Raw genomic sequence first — 16,768 nt, 5'->3', positions numbered from 1 at the left:
GATTTTAAGTGCTCAGGACCTAAACATCCAGGAGGGGGAAAGGCATGTATAAGAAATATGAAGCAGATGGGGATTCCACAAAAACACTTATGGGGCCCAGTTGTGGATAGGAGGCTGTTGTTTCAGTGCATCACACTTGACAGCTAGATAATATGTGTGAACAAGTGAGGCCTTTTCTTTGTTTCTGGCACTACCTCAATAAAGTGGGAAACAGTGAACAAGAGTGAAAGAAAAAAATATAATTAATTCATCGCACCCAGTAAAAGTATCATTCATGAATATATAAAGGATACATTATGGAGTACAAATTAAACTCAGAGCTAACTCAAAAAAGTTCTATTCAAGCATTTCATATCCTGTACATCACTTATACATATAAAATCAACATACTACAAAGTTTTTACACTCTCTTACCCTTCTCAAGTGAGACAGGATCACTGCACATTCTTTCCTTTTCCTTTTGTACCAGTTCTTCCAAGTCCTCCAAGGGGCGATAATAAACATGAACAATTTGTGCTCCAGCCATCATTGAAAGAAATGCTGCACAGCTGTACCGAATGTATACACTCCAAGTTACTCCTGCAGGCATTGTCAAAATCTTACTGCCTGATCTGAATTAATTTTCTTTGCAATTAAGATTTTTCTAGAGCAATATATCTGTTCCTTCTTAGAACGGAGGGGCTGTACTGGTTAATTGTATTCAATAATTTAATTCATAAAAATCTCAAGCACTCAGTTTTCTATTTTGTAATTCCTCAATGGCAAGTTTCTTAGCTTGACGTTTTTTGTATGTGCGATCTGTGAGAAAAAACATTTGTAACAGTATATCAGTATAGAATATATTTTGTTAGCAAATAATGACTGTGGGAAGCATTATTCTCCATTAATTTTATGACAATATTTATGTAATCTATGAACAATGATATAGTCTCCTATAAAAATAGTAAAATGTTCAGTTTTCTTAAAAAAATGAAAAAACATATCTCAACAATATGTAGCATTTGCAGTCACATAAATGTCAAAAATATCAGGAATATCCGGATACAGTTAATAACTGCTGAACAGAGTACAACCTCAATACTAATAAATAATCTACAATCAAGCTGTGTAAAATATACATAAAAAAATACCCACAGGTAATGGTACAAGCAAGGGTTTCATAAAATAAATTTGGATATACATGAAGTAGAACTCTTTAATGAATTAACTATGATTATGTGAGAGAACACTGGTGTCTCTTTAACCAGGAAGAACAATCTTCAGGACACGTCTTTAACATTATCATTAGGCTTTAATACTTGAAGAGATAGTAAATACCTAATGCTATGGGTAGATTCTATATGTAATAATTGAAGAGAAGGTGAGTGGCAAATGCTATGCATAGGCTGTGTTATGCCACTGCTTTGGATAACAGACAAGCTGCAAACTAAATAATTTCATGACACAATCCTTTCCATCTACAAGTTGTACATAGACTTCTGTGGTGTAAGGAGTACTGTGGTGTAGTGGTTAGTGTTCCTGACCATGACACATTCACAGACCGCCCAGGGTTGAGCATACAGGTTCAAATCCTTGATGCAGCAGTTGGTCCACAGTCAGCCCAGCTGGTCACCCACCTCTAGGGGTTGGTTGATAAAATGGGTACCTGGCTCAGGTTAGGGCCTGGATGTGGATAGGGAGCCATGGTTTCAATGCATTCACCTCCCTAACAACCCCATCCATAAACAAATTTAACAACCATGGAGATATCACGCACCCTGCCGCAAACCGACATTCACTGGGAACCAATCACTTTCCTCTCTTCCTACTCGTACACATGCCTTACATCCTCAATAAAGGCTTTCACTGCTTCTAGCAACTTACCGCCCACACCATATACTCTTAATACCTTCCACAGAGCATCTCTATCAACACTATCATATGCCTTCTCCAGATCCATAAAATGCTACATAGAAATCCAATTCCTTTTCTAAGTTTTTTCTCACATACATTCTTCAAAGCAAACACCTGATCCACACATCCTCTACCACTTCTGAAACCACACTGCTCTTCCCCAATCTGATGCTCTGTGCATGCCTTGACCCTCTCAATCAATACCCTCCCATATAATATCCCAAGAATACTCAACAAACTTATACCTCTGTAATTTGAACACTCACCTTTATCTCCTTTGGCTTTGGCCAATGGCACTATACATGCATTTCGCCAATTCTCAGGCACTTCACCATGAACCATACATATATTGAATATCTTCACCAACCAATCAACAGCACAGTCACCCCCTTTTTTAATAAATTTTGCAGCAATACCATCCAAACCAGCCGCCTTGCTGGATTTCATCTTTCACAAAGCTTTTACTCCCTCTTCTCTGTTTACCAAATCATTCTCCCTGACCCTCTCACTTTGCACACCACCTCGACCAAAACACCCTATATCTCCCACTCTATCATCAAACAAACCTTCAAAATACTCACTCCATCTCACTCTCACTTCACCACTACTTGTTATTACCTCCCCATTTGCCCCCTTCACCAATGTTCCCATTTCTTCTCTTGTCTTATGTACTTTATTTACCTCCTTCCAAAAGATCTTTTTATTCTCCCTAAAATTTGATGATACTCTCTCACCCTAACTCTCATTTGCCCTCTTTTTCACCTCTTGCACCTTTCTCTTCACCTCCTGCCTTTCTTTTATACATCTCCCAGTCACTTGCACTATTTTCCTACAAAATAATCCAAATGCCTCTCTCTTCTCTTTCACTAACAATCTTATTTCTTCATCCGACCACTCACTACTCTTTCTAATCTGCCCACCTCCCAACTTTCTCATGCCACAGGCATCTTTTGCACAAGCCATCACTACTTCCCTATATATATCCCATTCCTCCTCCACTCCCCTTACATCATTTGCTCTCACCTTTTTTTATTTATTCATTTATTTTCCTTTGTCGCTGTCTCCCGCGTTAGCGAGGTAGCGCAAGGAAACAGATGAAAGAAATGGCCCAACCCATCCACATACACATGTACATACATACACATCCACACACGCAAATATGCATACCTATACATCTCAATGTATACATATATATACACACACAGACATATACATATATATATACATGTACATAATTCATACTGTCTGCCTTTATTCAGTCCTATCGCCACCTCGCCACACATGGAATAACAACCCCCTCCCCCCTCATGTGTGCAAGGTAGCGCTAGGAAAAGATAACAAAGGCCCCATTCGTTCACACTCAGTCTCTAGCTGTCATGTAATGATGCACCGAAACCACAGCTCCCTTTCCACATCCAGGAATCACAGAACTTTCCATGGTTTACCCCAGACGCTTCACATGCCCTGGTTCAATCCACTGACAGCCCGTCGACCTCGGTATACCACATCATTCCAATTCAATCTATTCCTTGCACGCCTTTCACCCTCCTGTATGCTCAGGCCCCGATCACTCAAAATCTTTTTCACTCCATCTTTCCACCTCCAATTTGGTTTCCCACTTCTCCTCGTTCCCTCCACCTCTGACACATATATCCTCTTGGTCAACTTTTCCTCACTCATTCTCTCCATGTGACCAAACCATTTCAAAACACCCTCTTCTGCTCTCTCAACCACCCTATTTTTATTACCACACATCTCTCTTACCCTATTATTACTTACTCGATCAAACCACCTCACACCACATATTGTCCTCAAACATCTCATTTCCAATACATCCACCCTCCTGCGCACAACTCTATCCACAGCCCACGCCTCGCAACCATACAACATTGTTGGAACCACTATTCCTTAAAACATACCCATTTTTGCTTTCCGAGATAATGTTCTCGATTTCCAAATATTCTTCAAGGCTCCCAGAATTTTCGCCCCCTCCCCCACCCTATGATTCACTTCCACTTCCATGGTTCCATCCGCTGCCAAATCCACTCCCAGATATCTAAAACACTTCACTTCCTCCAGTTTTTCTCCATTCAAACTTACCTCCCAATTGACTTGACCCTCAACCCTACTGTACCTAATAACCTTACTCTTATTTACATTTACTCTCAACTTTCTTCTTTCAAACACTTTACCAAACTCAGTCACCAGCTTCTGCAGTTTCTCACACGAATCAGCCACCAGCGCTGTATCATCAGCGAACAACAACTGACTCACTTCCCAAGCTCTCTCATCCACTACAGACTGCATGCTTGCCCCTCTTTCCAAAACTCTTGCATTCACCTCCCTAACAACCCCATCCATAAACAAATTAAACAACCATGGAGACATCACACACCCCTGCCACAAACCTACATTCACTGAGAACCAATCACTTTCCTCTCTTCCTACACATACACAAACTTTTCACTGCTTCTAACAACTTGCCTCCCACACCATATATTCTTAGTACCTTCCACAGAGCATCTCTATCAACTCTATCATATGCCTTCTCCAGATCCATAAATGCTACATACAAATCCATTTGCTTTTCTAAGTATTTCTCACATACATTCTTCAAAGCAAACACCTGATCCACACATCCTCTACCACTTCTGAAACTACACTGCTCTTCCCCAATCTGATGCTCTGTACATGCCTTCACCCTCTCAATCAATACCCTCCCATATAATTTACCAGGAATACTCAACAAACTTATACCTCTGTAATTAGAGCACTCACTCTTATCCCCTTTGCCTTTGTACAATGGCACTATGCAAGCATTCTGCCAATCCTCAGGCACCTCACCATGAATCATACATACATTAAGTAACTTTACCAACTAGTCAACAATACAGTCACCCCCTTTTCTAATAAATTCCACTGCAATACCATCCAAACCCACTGCCTTGCCAGCTTTCATCTTCCATAAAGCTTTTACTACCTCTTCTCTGTTTACCAAATCATTTTCCCTAACCCTCTCACTTTGCACACCACCTCTACCAAAACACCCTATACCTGCCACTCTATCATCAAACACATTCAATAAGCCTTCAAAATACTCACTCCATCTCCTTCTCACATCACCACTACTTTTTATCACCTCCCCATTTGCCCCCTTCACTGAAGTTCCCATTTGTTCCCTTGTCTTACGCACTTTATTTACCTCCTTCCAAAACATCTTTTTATTCTCCCTAAAATTTAATGATACTCTCTCACCCCAACTCTCATTTGCCCTCTTATTCACCTCTTGCACCTTTCTCTTGACCTCCTGCCTCCTTTATCCCACCACTCACTACCCTTTCTAATCTGCCCACCTCCCACGCTTCTCATGCCACAAGAATCTTTTGCGCAAGCCATCACTGCTTCCCTAAATACATCCCATTCCTCCCCCACTCCCCTTACCTCCTTTGTTTTCGCCTTTTTCCATTCTGTATTCAGTCTCTCCTGGTACTTCCTCACACAAGTCTCCTTCCCAAGCTCACTTACTCTCACCACTCTCTTAACCCCAACATTCTCTCTTCTTTTCTGAAAACCTCTACAAATCTTCACCTTTGCCTCCACAAGATAATGATCAGACATCCCTCTAGTTGCACCTCTTAGCACATTAACATCCAAAAGTCTCTCTTTCACGCGCCTATCAATTAACACATAATCCAATAACGCTCTCCGACCATCTCTCCTACTTACATACGTATACTTGTGTATATCTCTCTTTTTAAACCAGGTATTCCCGATCACCAGTCCTTTTTCAGCACATAAATCTACAAGCTCTTCACCATTTCCATTTACAACACTGAACACCCCAGGTATACCAATTATTCCCTCAACTGCCACATTACTCACCTTTGTATTCAAATCACCCATCACTATAATCCGGTCTTGTGCATCAAAACTACTAACACACTCATTCAGCTGCTCCCAAAACACTTGCCTCTCATGATCTTTCTTCTCATGCCCAGGTGTATATGCACCAATAATCACCCATCTCTCTCCAACTTTCAGTTTTACCCATATCAATCAAGAGTTTACTTTCTTACACTCTATCACATACTCCCACCACTCCTGTTTCAGGAGTAGTGCTACTCCTTCCCTTGCTCTTGTCCTCTTACTAACCCCAAGACTACTCCCAAGACATTCCCAAACCACTCTTCCCCTTTACCCTTGAGCTTCGTTTCACTCAGAGCCAAAACATCCAGGTTCCTTTCCTCAAACATACTACCTATCTCTCCTTTTTTCTCATCTTGGTTACATCCACACACATTTACACACCCCAATCTGAGCCTTCGAGGAGGATGAGCACTCCCCGTGTGACTCCTTCTTCTGTTTCCCCTTTTAGAAAGTTAAAATACAAGGAGGGAAGGGTTTCTAGCCCCTCGTTCCCATCCCCTTCAGTCGCCTTCTACGACACATGAGGAATGCGTGGGAAGTATTCTTTCTCTCCTATCCCCAGGGGATATATGTATATACATTATCCCTGGGAATAGGGGATTAAGAATACTTCCCACGTATTCCCTGCGTGTCGTAGAAGGCGACTAAAAGGGGACGGAGCGGGGGGCTGGAAATCCTCCGCTCTCGTTTTCTTTTTTTTAATTTTCCAAAAGAAGGAACAGAGGGTGCCATGTGAGGATATTCCAAAAAAGGCTCTGTTCTTAACGCTACCTCGCTAATGCGGGAAATGGCGAATAGTTTAAAAGAAAAAGAAAGAAATATATATATATATATATATATATATATATATATATATATATATATATATATATATATATATTTTTCTTTTTTTTTTTGCTTTGTCGCTGTCTCCCACGTTTGCGAGGTAGCACAAGGAAACAGACGAAAGAAATGGCCCAACCCACCCCCATACACATGTATATACATACACGTCCACACACGCAAATATACATACCTACACAGCTTTCCATGGTTTACCCCAGATGCTTCACATGCCCTGATTCAATCCACTGACAGCACGTCAACCCCGGTATACCACATCGATCCAATTCACTCTATTCCTTGCCCTCCTTTCACCCTCCTGCATGTTCAGGCCCCGATCACACAAAATCTTTTTCACTCCATCTTTCCACCTCCAATTTGGTCTCCCACTTCTCCTCGTTCCCTCCACTTCCGACACATATATCCTCTTGGTCAATCTTTCCTCACTCATTCTCTCCATGTGCCCAAACCATTTCAAAACACCCTCTTCTGCTCTCTCAACCACGCTCTTTTTATTTCCACACATCTCTCTTACCCTTACGTTACTTACTCGATCAAACCACCTCACACCACACATTGTCCTCAAACATCTCATTTCCAGCACATCCATCCTCCTGCACACAACTCTATCCATAGCCCACGCCTCGCAACCATACAACATTGTTGGAACCACTATTCCTTCAAACAAACCCATTTTTGCTTTCCGAGATAATGTTCTCGACTTCCACACATTCTTCAAGGCTCCCAGAATTTTCGCCCCCTCCCCCACCTTATGATCCACTTCCGCTTCCATGGTTCCATCCGCTGCCAGATCCACTCCCAGATATCTAAAACACTTTACTTCCTAGAGTTTTTCTCCATTCAAACTTACCTCCCAACTGACTTGACCCTCAACCCTACTGTACCTAATAACCTTGCTCTTATTCACATTTACTCTTAACTTTCTTCTTTCACACACTTTACCAAACTCAGTCACCAGCTTCTGCAGTTTCTCACATGAGTCAGCCACCAGCGCTGTATCATCAGCGAACAACAACTGACTCACTTCCCAAGCTCTCTCATCCCCAACAGACTTCATACTTGCCCCTCTTTCCAAAACTCTTGCATTCACCTCCCTAACAACCCCATCCATAAACAAATTAAACAACCATGGAGACATCACACACCCCTGCCGCAAACCTACATTCACTTAGAACCAATCACTTTCCTCTCTTCCTACACGTACACATGCCTTACATCCTCGATAAAAACTTTTCACTGCTTCTAACAACTTGCCTCCCACACCATATATTCTTAATACCTTCCACAGAGCATCTCTATCAACTCTATCATATGCCTTCTCCAGATCCATAAATGCTACATACAAATCCATTTGCTTTTCTAAGTATTTCTCACATACATTCTTCAAAGCAAACACCTGATCCACACATCCTCTACCACTTCTGAAACCACACTGCTCTTCCCCAATCTGATGCTCTGTACATGCCTTCACCCTCTCAATCAATACCCTCCCATATAATCTAATATATATATATATATATATATATATATATATATATATATATATATATATATATATATATTTTTTTTTTTTTTTTTTTTGCTTTGTCGCTGTCTCCCGCGTTTGCGAGGTAGCGCAAGGAAACAGACGAAAGAAATGGCACAACCCACCCCCATACACATGTATATACATACGTCCACACACGCAAATATACATACCTACACAGCTTTCCATGGTTTACCCCAGACGCTTCACATGCCTTGATTCAATCCACTGACAGCACGTCAACCCCAGTATACCACATCGATCCAATTCACTCTATTCCTTGCCCTCCTTTCACCCTCCTGCATGTTCAGGCCCCGATCACACAAAATCTTTTTCACTCCATCTTTCCACCTCCAATTTGGTCTCCCTCTTCTCCTCGTTCCCTCCACCTCCGACACATATATCCTCTTGGTCAATCTTTCCTCACTCATTCTCTCCATGTGCCCAAACCACTTCAAAACACCCTCTTCTGCTCTCTCAACCACGCTCTTTTTATTTCCACACATCTCTCTTACCCTTACGTTACTCACTCAATCAAACCACCTCACACCACACATTGTCCTCAAACATCTCATTTCCAGCACATCCATCCTCCTGCGCACAACTCTATCCACAGCCCACGCCTCGCAACCATACAACATTGTTGGAACCACTATTCCTTCAAACATACCCATTTTTGCTTTCCGAGATAATGTTCTCGACTTCCACACATTCTTCAAGGCCCCCAGAATTTTCGCCCCCTCCCCCACCCTATGATCCACTTCTGCTTCTATGGTTCCATCCGCTGCCAGATCCACTCCCAGATATCTAAAACACTTCACTTCCTCCAGTTTTTCTCCATTCAAACTCACCTCCCAATTGACTTGACCCTCAACCCTACTGTACCTAATAACCTTGCTCTTATTCACATTTACTCTTAACTTTCTTCTTCCACACACTTTACCCTATATTATCCCTGGGGATAGGGGATTAAGAATACTTCCCACGTATTCCCTGCATGTCGTAGAAGGCGACTAAAAGGGGAGGGAGCGGGGGGGCTGGAAATCCTCCCCTCTCGTTTTTTTTTTAATTTTCCAAAAGAAGGAAGAGAGGGGGCCAGGTGAGAATATTCCAAAAAAGGCCCAGTCCTCTGTTCCTAACGCTACCTCGCTAACGCGGGAAATGGCGAATAGTTTAAAAGAAAATATATATATATATATATATATATATATATATATATATATATACATACGTACACATCTCAACGTATACATATAAACACACACACAGTCATATACATATATACACATGTACATAATTCATACTGTCTGCCTTTATTCATTCCCACTGCCACCCCGTCACACATGAAATAACAACCCCCTCCCCCCCCGTATGTGCGTGAGGTAGCGCTAGGAAAAGACAACAAGGGCCACATTTGTTCACACTCAGTCTCTAGCTGTCATGTATAATGCACCAAAACCACAGCTCCCTTTCCACATCCAGGCCCCACAGAGCTTTCCATGGTTACCCCAGACGCTTCAAATGCCCTGGTTTAATCCATTGACAGCACGACGACCCCAGTATACCACATCATTCCATTTCACTCTATTCCTTGCACGCCTTTCACCCTCCTGCATGTTCAGGCCCCGATCGCTCAAAAATTTTTTTTCACTCCACCTTTCCACCTCCAATTTGGTCTCCCACTTCTCCTTGTTCCCTCCACCTCTGACAAAATTATCCTCTTTGTCAATCTTTCTTCACTCATTCTCTCCATGCGACCAAACCATTTCAATACACCCTCTTCTGCTCTCTCAACCACACTCTTTTTATTACCACATATCTCTCTTACCCTTTTATTACTTACTCGATCAAACCACCTCACACCACATATTGTCCTCAAACATCTCATTTCCAACACATCCACCATCCTCCGTACAACCCTATCTATAGCCCATGCCTCGCAACCATATAACATTGTTGGAACTACTATTCCTTCAAACATACTCATTTTTGCTTTCCGAGATAATGTTCTCGCCTTCCACACATTCTTCAACGCCCCCAGAACGTTTGCCCCTTTCCCCACCCAGTGACTTACTTGCACTTTCATGGTTCCATCAGCTGCCAAAACCACTCCTAGATATCTTTATAAAACACTTCACTTCCTCCAGTTTTTCTCCATTCAAACTTACCTCCCAATGGCCTTGTCCCTCAACCCTACTGTACCTAACAACCTTGATCTTATTCACATTTACTCACAGCTTTCTTCTTTCACACACTTTACCAAACTCAGTTACCAGCTTCTGCAGTTTCTCACCCAAATCAGCCACCAGCCCTGTATAATCAGCAAACAACAACTGACACTTCCCAGCCCTCTCATCCACAATAGACAGCATACTTGCCCCTCTCTCCAAAACTCTTGCATTCACCTCCCTAACAACCCCATCCATAAACACATTAAAAAACGTTGGAGATATCAAGCACCCCTGCTGCAAACCGACATTATCTGGGAACTGATCACTTTCCTCTCTTCCTAATCGTACACATAACATACATCCTCGATAAGAACTTTTCACTGCTTCTAGCAACTTGCCTCCTACACCATATACTCTTAATACCTACCACAGAGCATCTCTATCAACTCATCATATGCCTTCTCCAGATCCATAAATGCTACATACAAATCAGGTGTTTGCTTTGAAGAATGTATGTGAGAAATACTTAGAAAAACAAATGGATTTGTATGTAGCATTTACGGATCTGAAGAAGGCATATGATAGAGTTGATAGAGACGCTCTGTTAATGGTATTAAGAGTATATGGTGTGGGAGGCAGGTTGCTAGAAGCAGTGAAACGTTTTTATCAAAGATGTAAGGCATGTGTACGAGTAGGAAGAGAGGAAAGTGATTGGATCACAGTGAATGTCGGTTTGCGGCAGGGGTGCATGATATACCTATGGATGTTTAATTTGTTTATGGATGGGGCTGTTAGGGCATATGACGCCAATACAGGGCAGATTCGTCTGCATTATACACTTTTTTGGGGCTATAAGAAATTAACAGGACTGTTAATTAACTCAGCTGCAAAGTACACAGATTATGGCGCCTTAGTGCTGCTAACAGCGCAGATCTACAAACGTGCCGGACCATGGGAGTTGCCAGACCACAAAGCACAGGATTAGAGAGGTACAACCTGTACTGTAATTCATCCTATTTTGATATTCAAATCTACAGTCACTATAAATTACACTAACTTCAGACAAAACAGTATTTCATAAATCTAAATCTGTTAGCTACTTACAAAAATTTGTTTCTCCAACATGCCAGTTTATCATTGAAAACTCCAATGCTGCCCCTAAAACAAAGAAGAAGGGCATAAATCTGTACATGCCAAACGTGCGCTTCCCTGGCCACTTCTCCAGAATCTTACGCAAAGTTTTGCTGCTACGAAACAACAAAGTCATTCCTGAAAATAAATGAAATAGCATGACCAGGAGATGAATTTTCTAGAAACATTTATTTCCACAATAAAAAGTCCGATCTTTAAACTATATTAAAAAGAGCAACCCAACAGTAGTTTTTCAATTGGTATGTAAACATTTTTGTCTTCTTATCTAAAATGTGTCAGATTTCTAACCCACTAACGAATGATTATGGAATCTGGATCAAGTATAAGTACTGGTTATGATGAGGAACAGTTTAGTTTATATTCATATCTATATTGGGATGTAGTGTTTATCTACCTTGCACTTTTAATGATAGTTTTTGAAGACATCTGTTTAGGAGAATGAGATAAAAAGAACCAGAGGAATGAAAGATATCATGTTATCTATTCTATCTATAACAGCATATGTCATTAGACTCAATGTTTAGTTATGAAACAGTTTTGAAGTTTTATGAAAATTCTTATGAAACATAAGGTAGCTGTTTCAATTTACATCGCAGTTCGTCTAAAAAATGGGAACAGGATTAATCATAGCACAAGAGGGATGGATCAACAACACAGAAGCAATGGTTTGGGATGACCCGGCTTCTGAGAACAAAAGAAAGAATGAATCTGCAAAACATACAAGTTGTGTATTGTGTATAAGTCCAATCAAATTGAGAGAAGCTAAAGTATTGATGAAACTTTTCAAAATAATTATCTCACATATGAAAGATTACCCTATTCCTTCTATCAGTCTATATTTCTGAAGCCTGTTCCCTTTGAGACCTCCCTTGAGGGGGTGGCCATGGTAAAATAGTCTCCATAACTGGAGAACTCCAGTGCCACTTCTTGGCCTTTTACATATCACCCTTAGTGGGCCACTGGCAGAGAGCAACTCTAGCGTGGTGTTCCAGAGGCTTCTACCTAATGTTCCCACTAACTACCTATCTATCTAAATCTTTGACACCCATTCCCTCTGGGAGCTCCCATCAAGAGATGACCACAGCAAAAGTCTCCATCCTTACATGCCTCTCTCGCACACTATTCCATGCATTCTTCCACTATTTCTCTTCCCTCCAGTATTCCTCCACCCTATTTGCCCATGTCACAGGTGGTCTTCCACTCATATCAACTTCTTTAATTGTACTATCATACACTACGTCACAGGTGGTCTTCCACTCCTATCAACTCCTTCAATTGTACTATCATACACTCTCCTTGTAAACTCCCAGTCTTGCATTCTTTCCACATGCCCAAACCACGTCAAAGTATCAAGTTTCATCCACTCTTCCACCCCACAATTCGCTCCCTTTGCATTCCCTGTCATACCCCATCTCTCATATACCCTTTCACTTCTTTCTTCATTCCATCTAGTCACACCACATGCTCTTCTCAAATAGATCATTTCCACAGCCTGGATTCTTGACCTCTGTAACTCATTCCATGTTCATGTTTCAGCTGCATAGGTCAGGGGTGGGAGGACTATGCAGTCCCTTAGTCCTCTCTTAAGTTCCATACTTACACCTCTACCCTTCATTGTTCTATTAAGGGGCCTAGTGACTTTTCTACCCTATACTGCTCTCTCATCTCTCCTTTCATATCACCACACTTTTCCAATACAGCTCCTAGATATTTAATTCTCTTACTTCTTCCACTCTTCTTCACTCCATATCTACATTACAAGTTAGTAGATTTTCTTCTTTCACTCTATATGGTTTTACAAAATCTATACTTTCATTTGGTTTCCTTTCAAACACCATTACTTTACTTTTACTTGCAATTACCTTCAATTAGCTATGATTACACACACATCATAAAACATTCCTCTTCACTCTCAGCAAACAACACGGTATCATCTGCAAATAGGCTTGCCACTAGCCACTACATGTATTTTGGGAAGCAGTGATGGCTTGCACAAAAGATGCATGTGGTATGAGAAAGGTGGGAGGTGGGCAGATTATAAAGGGTCGTGAGTGGTGGGATGAAGAAGTAAGAGAAGTGTTTGGATGATATTTGCAGGGAAGTAGTGCAAATAACAGGGAGATTTATAAAAGAAAATAGCAAGATGTCAAGAAAAAAGGTGCAAAGTTGAAAAAGAGGGCAAATGAGAGTTGGGGTGAGAGAGTATCATTAAATTTTAGGGAGAATAAAAGGACGTTTTGGAAGGAGATAAATAATATGCGTAAGACAAGAGATCAAATGGGAACATCAGTGAAGGGAGCAAGTGGGTAAGTGATAACAGATAGTGAAGGAGTGAGTATTTTGAAGGTTTGTTGAATGTGTTTGATGATAGACTGGCAGATATAGGGTGTTTTGGTTGGGGTGGTGTACAAAGTGAGAAGGCCAGGGAGAATAATTTGGTGAAGAGAGAAGAGATACATACAAATCCATCTGTTTTTCTAAGTATTTCTCACACATTCGTCAAAGCAAACACCTGATCCACACATCCTCTACCACTTCTGAAACCACACTGCTCTTCCCCAATCTGATGCTCTGTACATGCCTTCACCCTCTCAATCAATACTCTCCCATATAATTTCCCAGGAATACTCGACAAACTCATACCTCTGTAATTTGAACACTCACCTTTATCCCCTTTGCCTTTGTACGATGGCACTATGCATGCCAATCCTCAGATACTTCACCATGAACCATACATACATTGAATATCCTTAACAACCAGTCAACAACACAGTCACCCATTTTTTAATAAATTCCACTGCAATACCATCGAAACCAGCTGCCTTGCCAGCTTTCATCTTCTACAAAGCCTTCACTACCTCTTATCTGTTCACCAAATCATTCTCCCTGACCCTCTCACTTCGCACACCACCTCGACCAAAACACCCTATATCTCCCACTCTATCATTAAACACATTCAACAAACCTTCAAAATACTCACTCCATCTACCTCTCACTTCACCATTACTTGTTATTACCTACCCATTTGCCCCCTTCACCAGTGTTCCCATTTCTCTTGTCTTACGCACTTTATTTACCTCCTTCTAAAACATCTTTATTTCTCCCTAAAATCTAATGATACTCTCTCGCCCCAACACTCATTTGCCCTCTTTTTCACCTCCTGCACCTTTCTCTTGACCTCTTTCTTTTATACATCTCCCAGTCATTTGCACTATTTCACTGCAAAATCATCCAAATGGCTCTCTCTTCTCTTTCACTAATAATCTTACTTCTTCATCCCACCACTTACTACCCTTTCTAATCAGCCCACCTCCCACCATTATGGTGCATCTTTTGTGCAAGCCATCACTGCTTCCCTAAATACATCCCATTCCTCCCTCACTCCCTTTAGGTCATTTCCTCTCACCTTATATATATATATTTATTTATTTTGCTTTGTCACTGTCTCCCGTGTTAGCGAGGTAGCACAAGGAAACAGACGAAAGAATGGCCCAACCCACCCACATACACATATGTATACATACACGTCCACACACGCAAATATACATACCTATACATCTCAACGCATACACATATATACCCACTCAGACATATACATATGAACACATGTACATAATTCATACTGTCTGCCTTTATTCATTCCCATTGCCACCCCGCCACACATGAAATAACAACCCCCTTCCCCAGCATGTGCGCGAGGTAGCGCTAGGAAATGACAACAAAGGCCACATTCGTTCACACTCAGTCTCTAGCTGTCATGTATAATGCACTGAAACCACAGCTCCCTTTTCATGTCCAGGCCCCACAGAACTTTCCATGGTTTACCCCAGATGCTTCACACGCCCTGATTCAATCCACTCACAGCACGTCAACCCCGGTATACCACACACACACACACACACACACACACATACATATATATATATATATATATATATATATATATATATATATATATATATATAGGGGTCGATGTGCTGTCAACGGATTGAACCAGGGCATGTGAAGCGTCTGGGGTAAACCATAGAAAGTTTTGTGGGGCCTAGATGCGGAAAGGGAGCTGTGGTTTTGGTGCATTATACATGACAGCTAGAAACAGTGTGAACGAATATGGGCTTTATTGTCTTTTCCTAGTGCTACCAAATGCGCACACGGAGGGAGGGGGATGCCATATCATGTGTGGCTGGGTGGCGGTGGGAATGGATGAAGGCGCCATGTATTTATTCATATTCGTTATACTTTGTCGCCGTCTCCCGCGTCAGCGAGGCAGTGCAAGGAAACAGACGAAAGAATGGCCCAACCCACCCACATACACATGTATATACATACACGTCCACACACGCACATATACATACCTATACATCTCAACGTTAACATATACATACACACACAGACATATATATATATATATATATATATATATATATATATATATATATATATATATATATATAAACATGTACATAATTCATATGGTCTGCCCTTATTCATTCCTGTTGCCACCCCATCACACGACATGACAACCCCCTCCCCCCATATGTGCGCGAGGAAATGCTAGGAAAAGACACAAAGGCCACATTTGTTCACAGTCAGTCTCTAGCTGTCATGTATAATGCACCAAAACCACAGCTCCCTTTCCACATCCAGGCCCCACAGAGCTTTCCATGGTTTACCCCAAACACTTTACATGCACTGGTTCAATCAATCGACAGCATGTCGACCCCAGTATACCACATCATTCCAATTCACTCTAATCCTTCCACGCCTTTCACCCTCCTGCATGTTCAGGCCCCGATTACTCAAAATCTTTTTCACCTCATTTTTCCACCTCCAATTTGGTCACCCACTTTTCCTCATTCCCTCCACCTTTTTAATATAACTGAAAATCAATACCAGAGAGTATAGAATTACATACTGTGGCTTTAAATATTTATCAAACTATATAGGTTCACATAATTGACCTGCTACTGATGTCTTGCATATAAATTACCTTGTTCTACATGTCTCCAATGCTTCTGAAGCTGTGTATATTGTTCCATCATGATATTTATCACGAGATTTTTGGTAATATGCATTGCTCACAGAGACCCTGATAGAATGTAGCTTGGAGTACACTCTGGAAATGAGAGTGGATTGTACATCTTTTTTGAGGGGATTGTTCATTAATCCAAGTGTAACCTGAATATCTGCAATGAATATGGAGGATTCTTTTGATTACATTGCTATTCGAATTCCTCAACGGCAAAACCCAAATCAT

General features: G+C 41.3%; 1 protein-coding gene across 1 annotated transcript; it reads right to left on the bottom strand.

Moving 5' to 3' along the window:
- Positions 1 to 321: 321 nt before the first annotated feature.
- Positions 322 to 16,768, bottom strand: sloth1 (sloth 1). The gene is made up of 3 exons (XM_071658113.1): positions 16,502 to 16,768; positions 11,464 to 11,628; positions 322 to 798 (listed from the first exon to the last, which is right to left on the bottom strand). The coding sequence occupies exons 1-3, from the start codon at positions 16,584 to 16,586 to the stop codon at positions 725 to 727; spliced, it is 324 nt and encodes a 107-aa protein (XP_071514214.1). The 5' UTR covers positions 16,587 to 16,768; the 3' UTR covers positions 322 to 724.

This window comes from Panulirus ornatus, chromosome 65 (assembly GCF_036320965.1).
Source record: "Panulirus ornatus isolate Po-2019 chromosome 65, ASM3632096v1, whole genome shotgun sequence".
In the NCBI taxonomy this organism is placed as follows: Eukaryota; Metazoa; Arthropoda; class Malacostraca; order Decapoda; family Palinuridae; genus Panulirus; species Panulirus ornatus.
This window is presented reverse-complemented; position numbering and strand designations above follow the sequence as displayed.

Excerpts from the sequence above, each read along its gene's own strand:
- sloth1 (XM_071658113.1), bottom strand. The coding sequence starts at position 16,586 with ATGCATATTACCAAAAATCTCGTGATAAATATCATGATGGAACAATAT. Across the intron at positions 11,629-16,501 it reads TTGGAGACATGTAGAACAAG|GAATGACTTTGTTGTTTCGT; the intron begins GTAATTTATATG and ends ATTTATTTTCAG. Across the intron at positions 799-11,463 it reads TGTTGGAGAAACAAATTTTT|ATCGCACATACAAAAAACGT; the intron begins GTAAGTAGCTAA and ends TTTTTCTCACAG.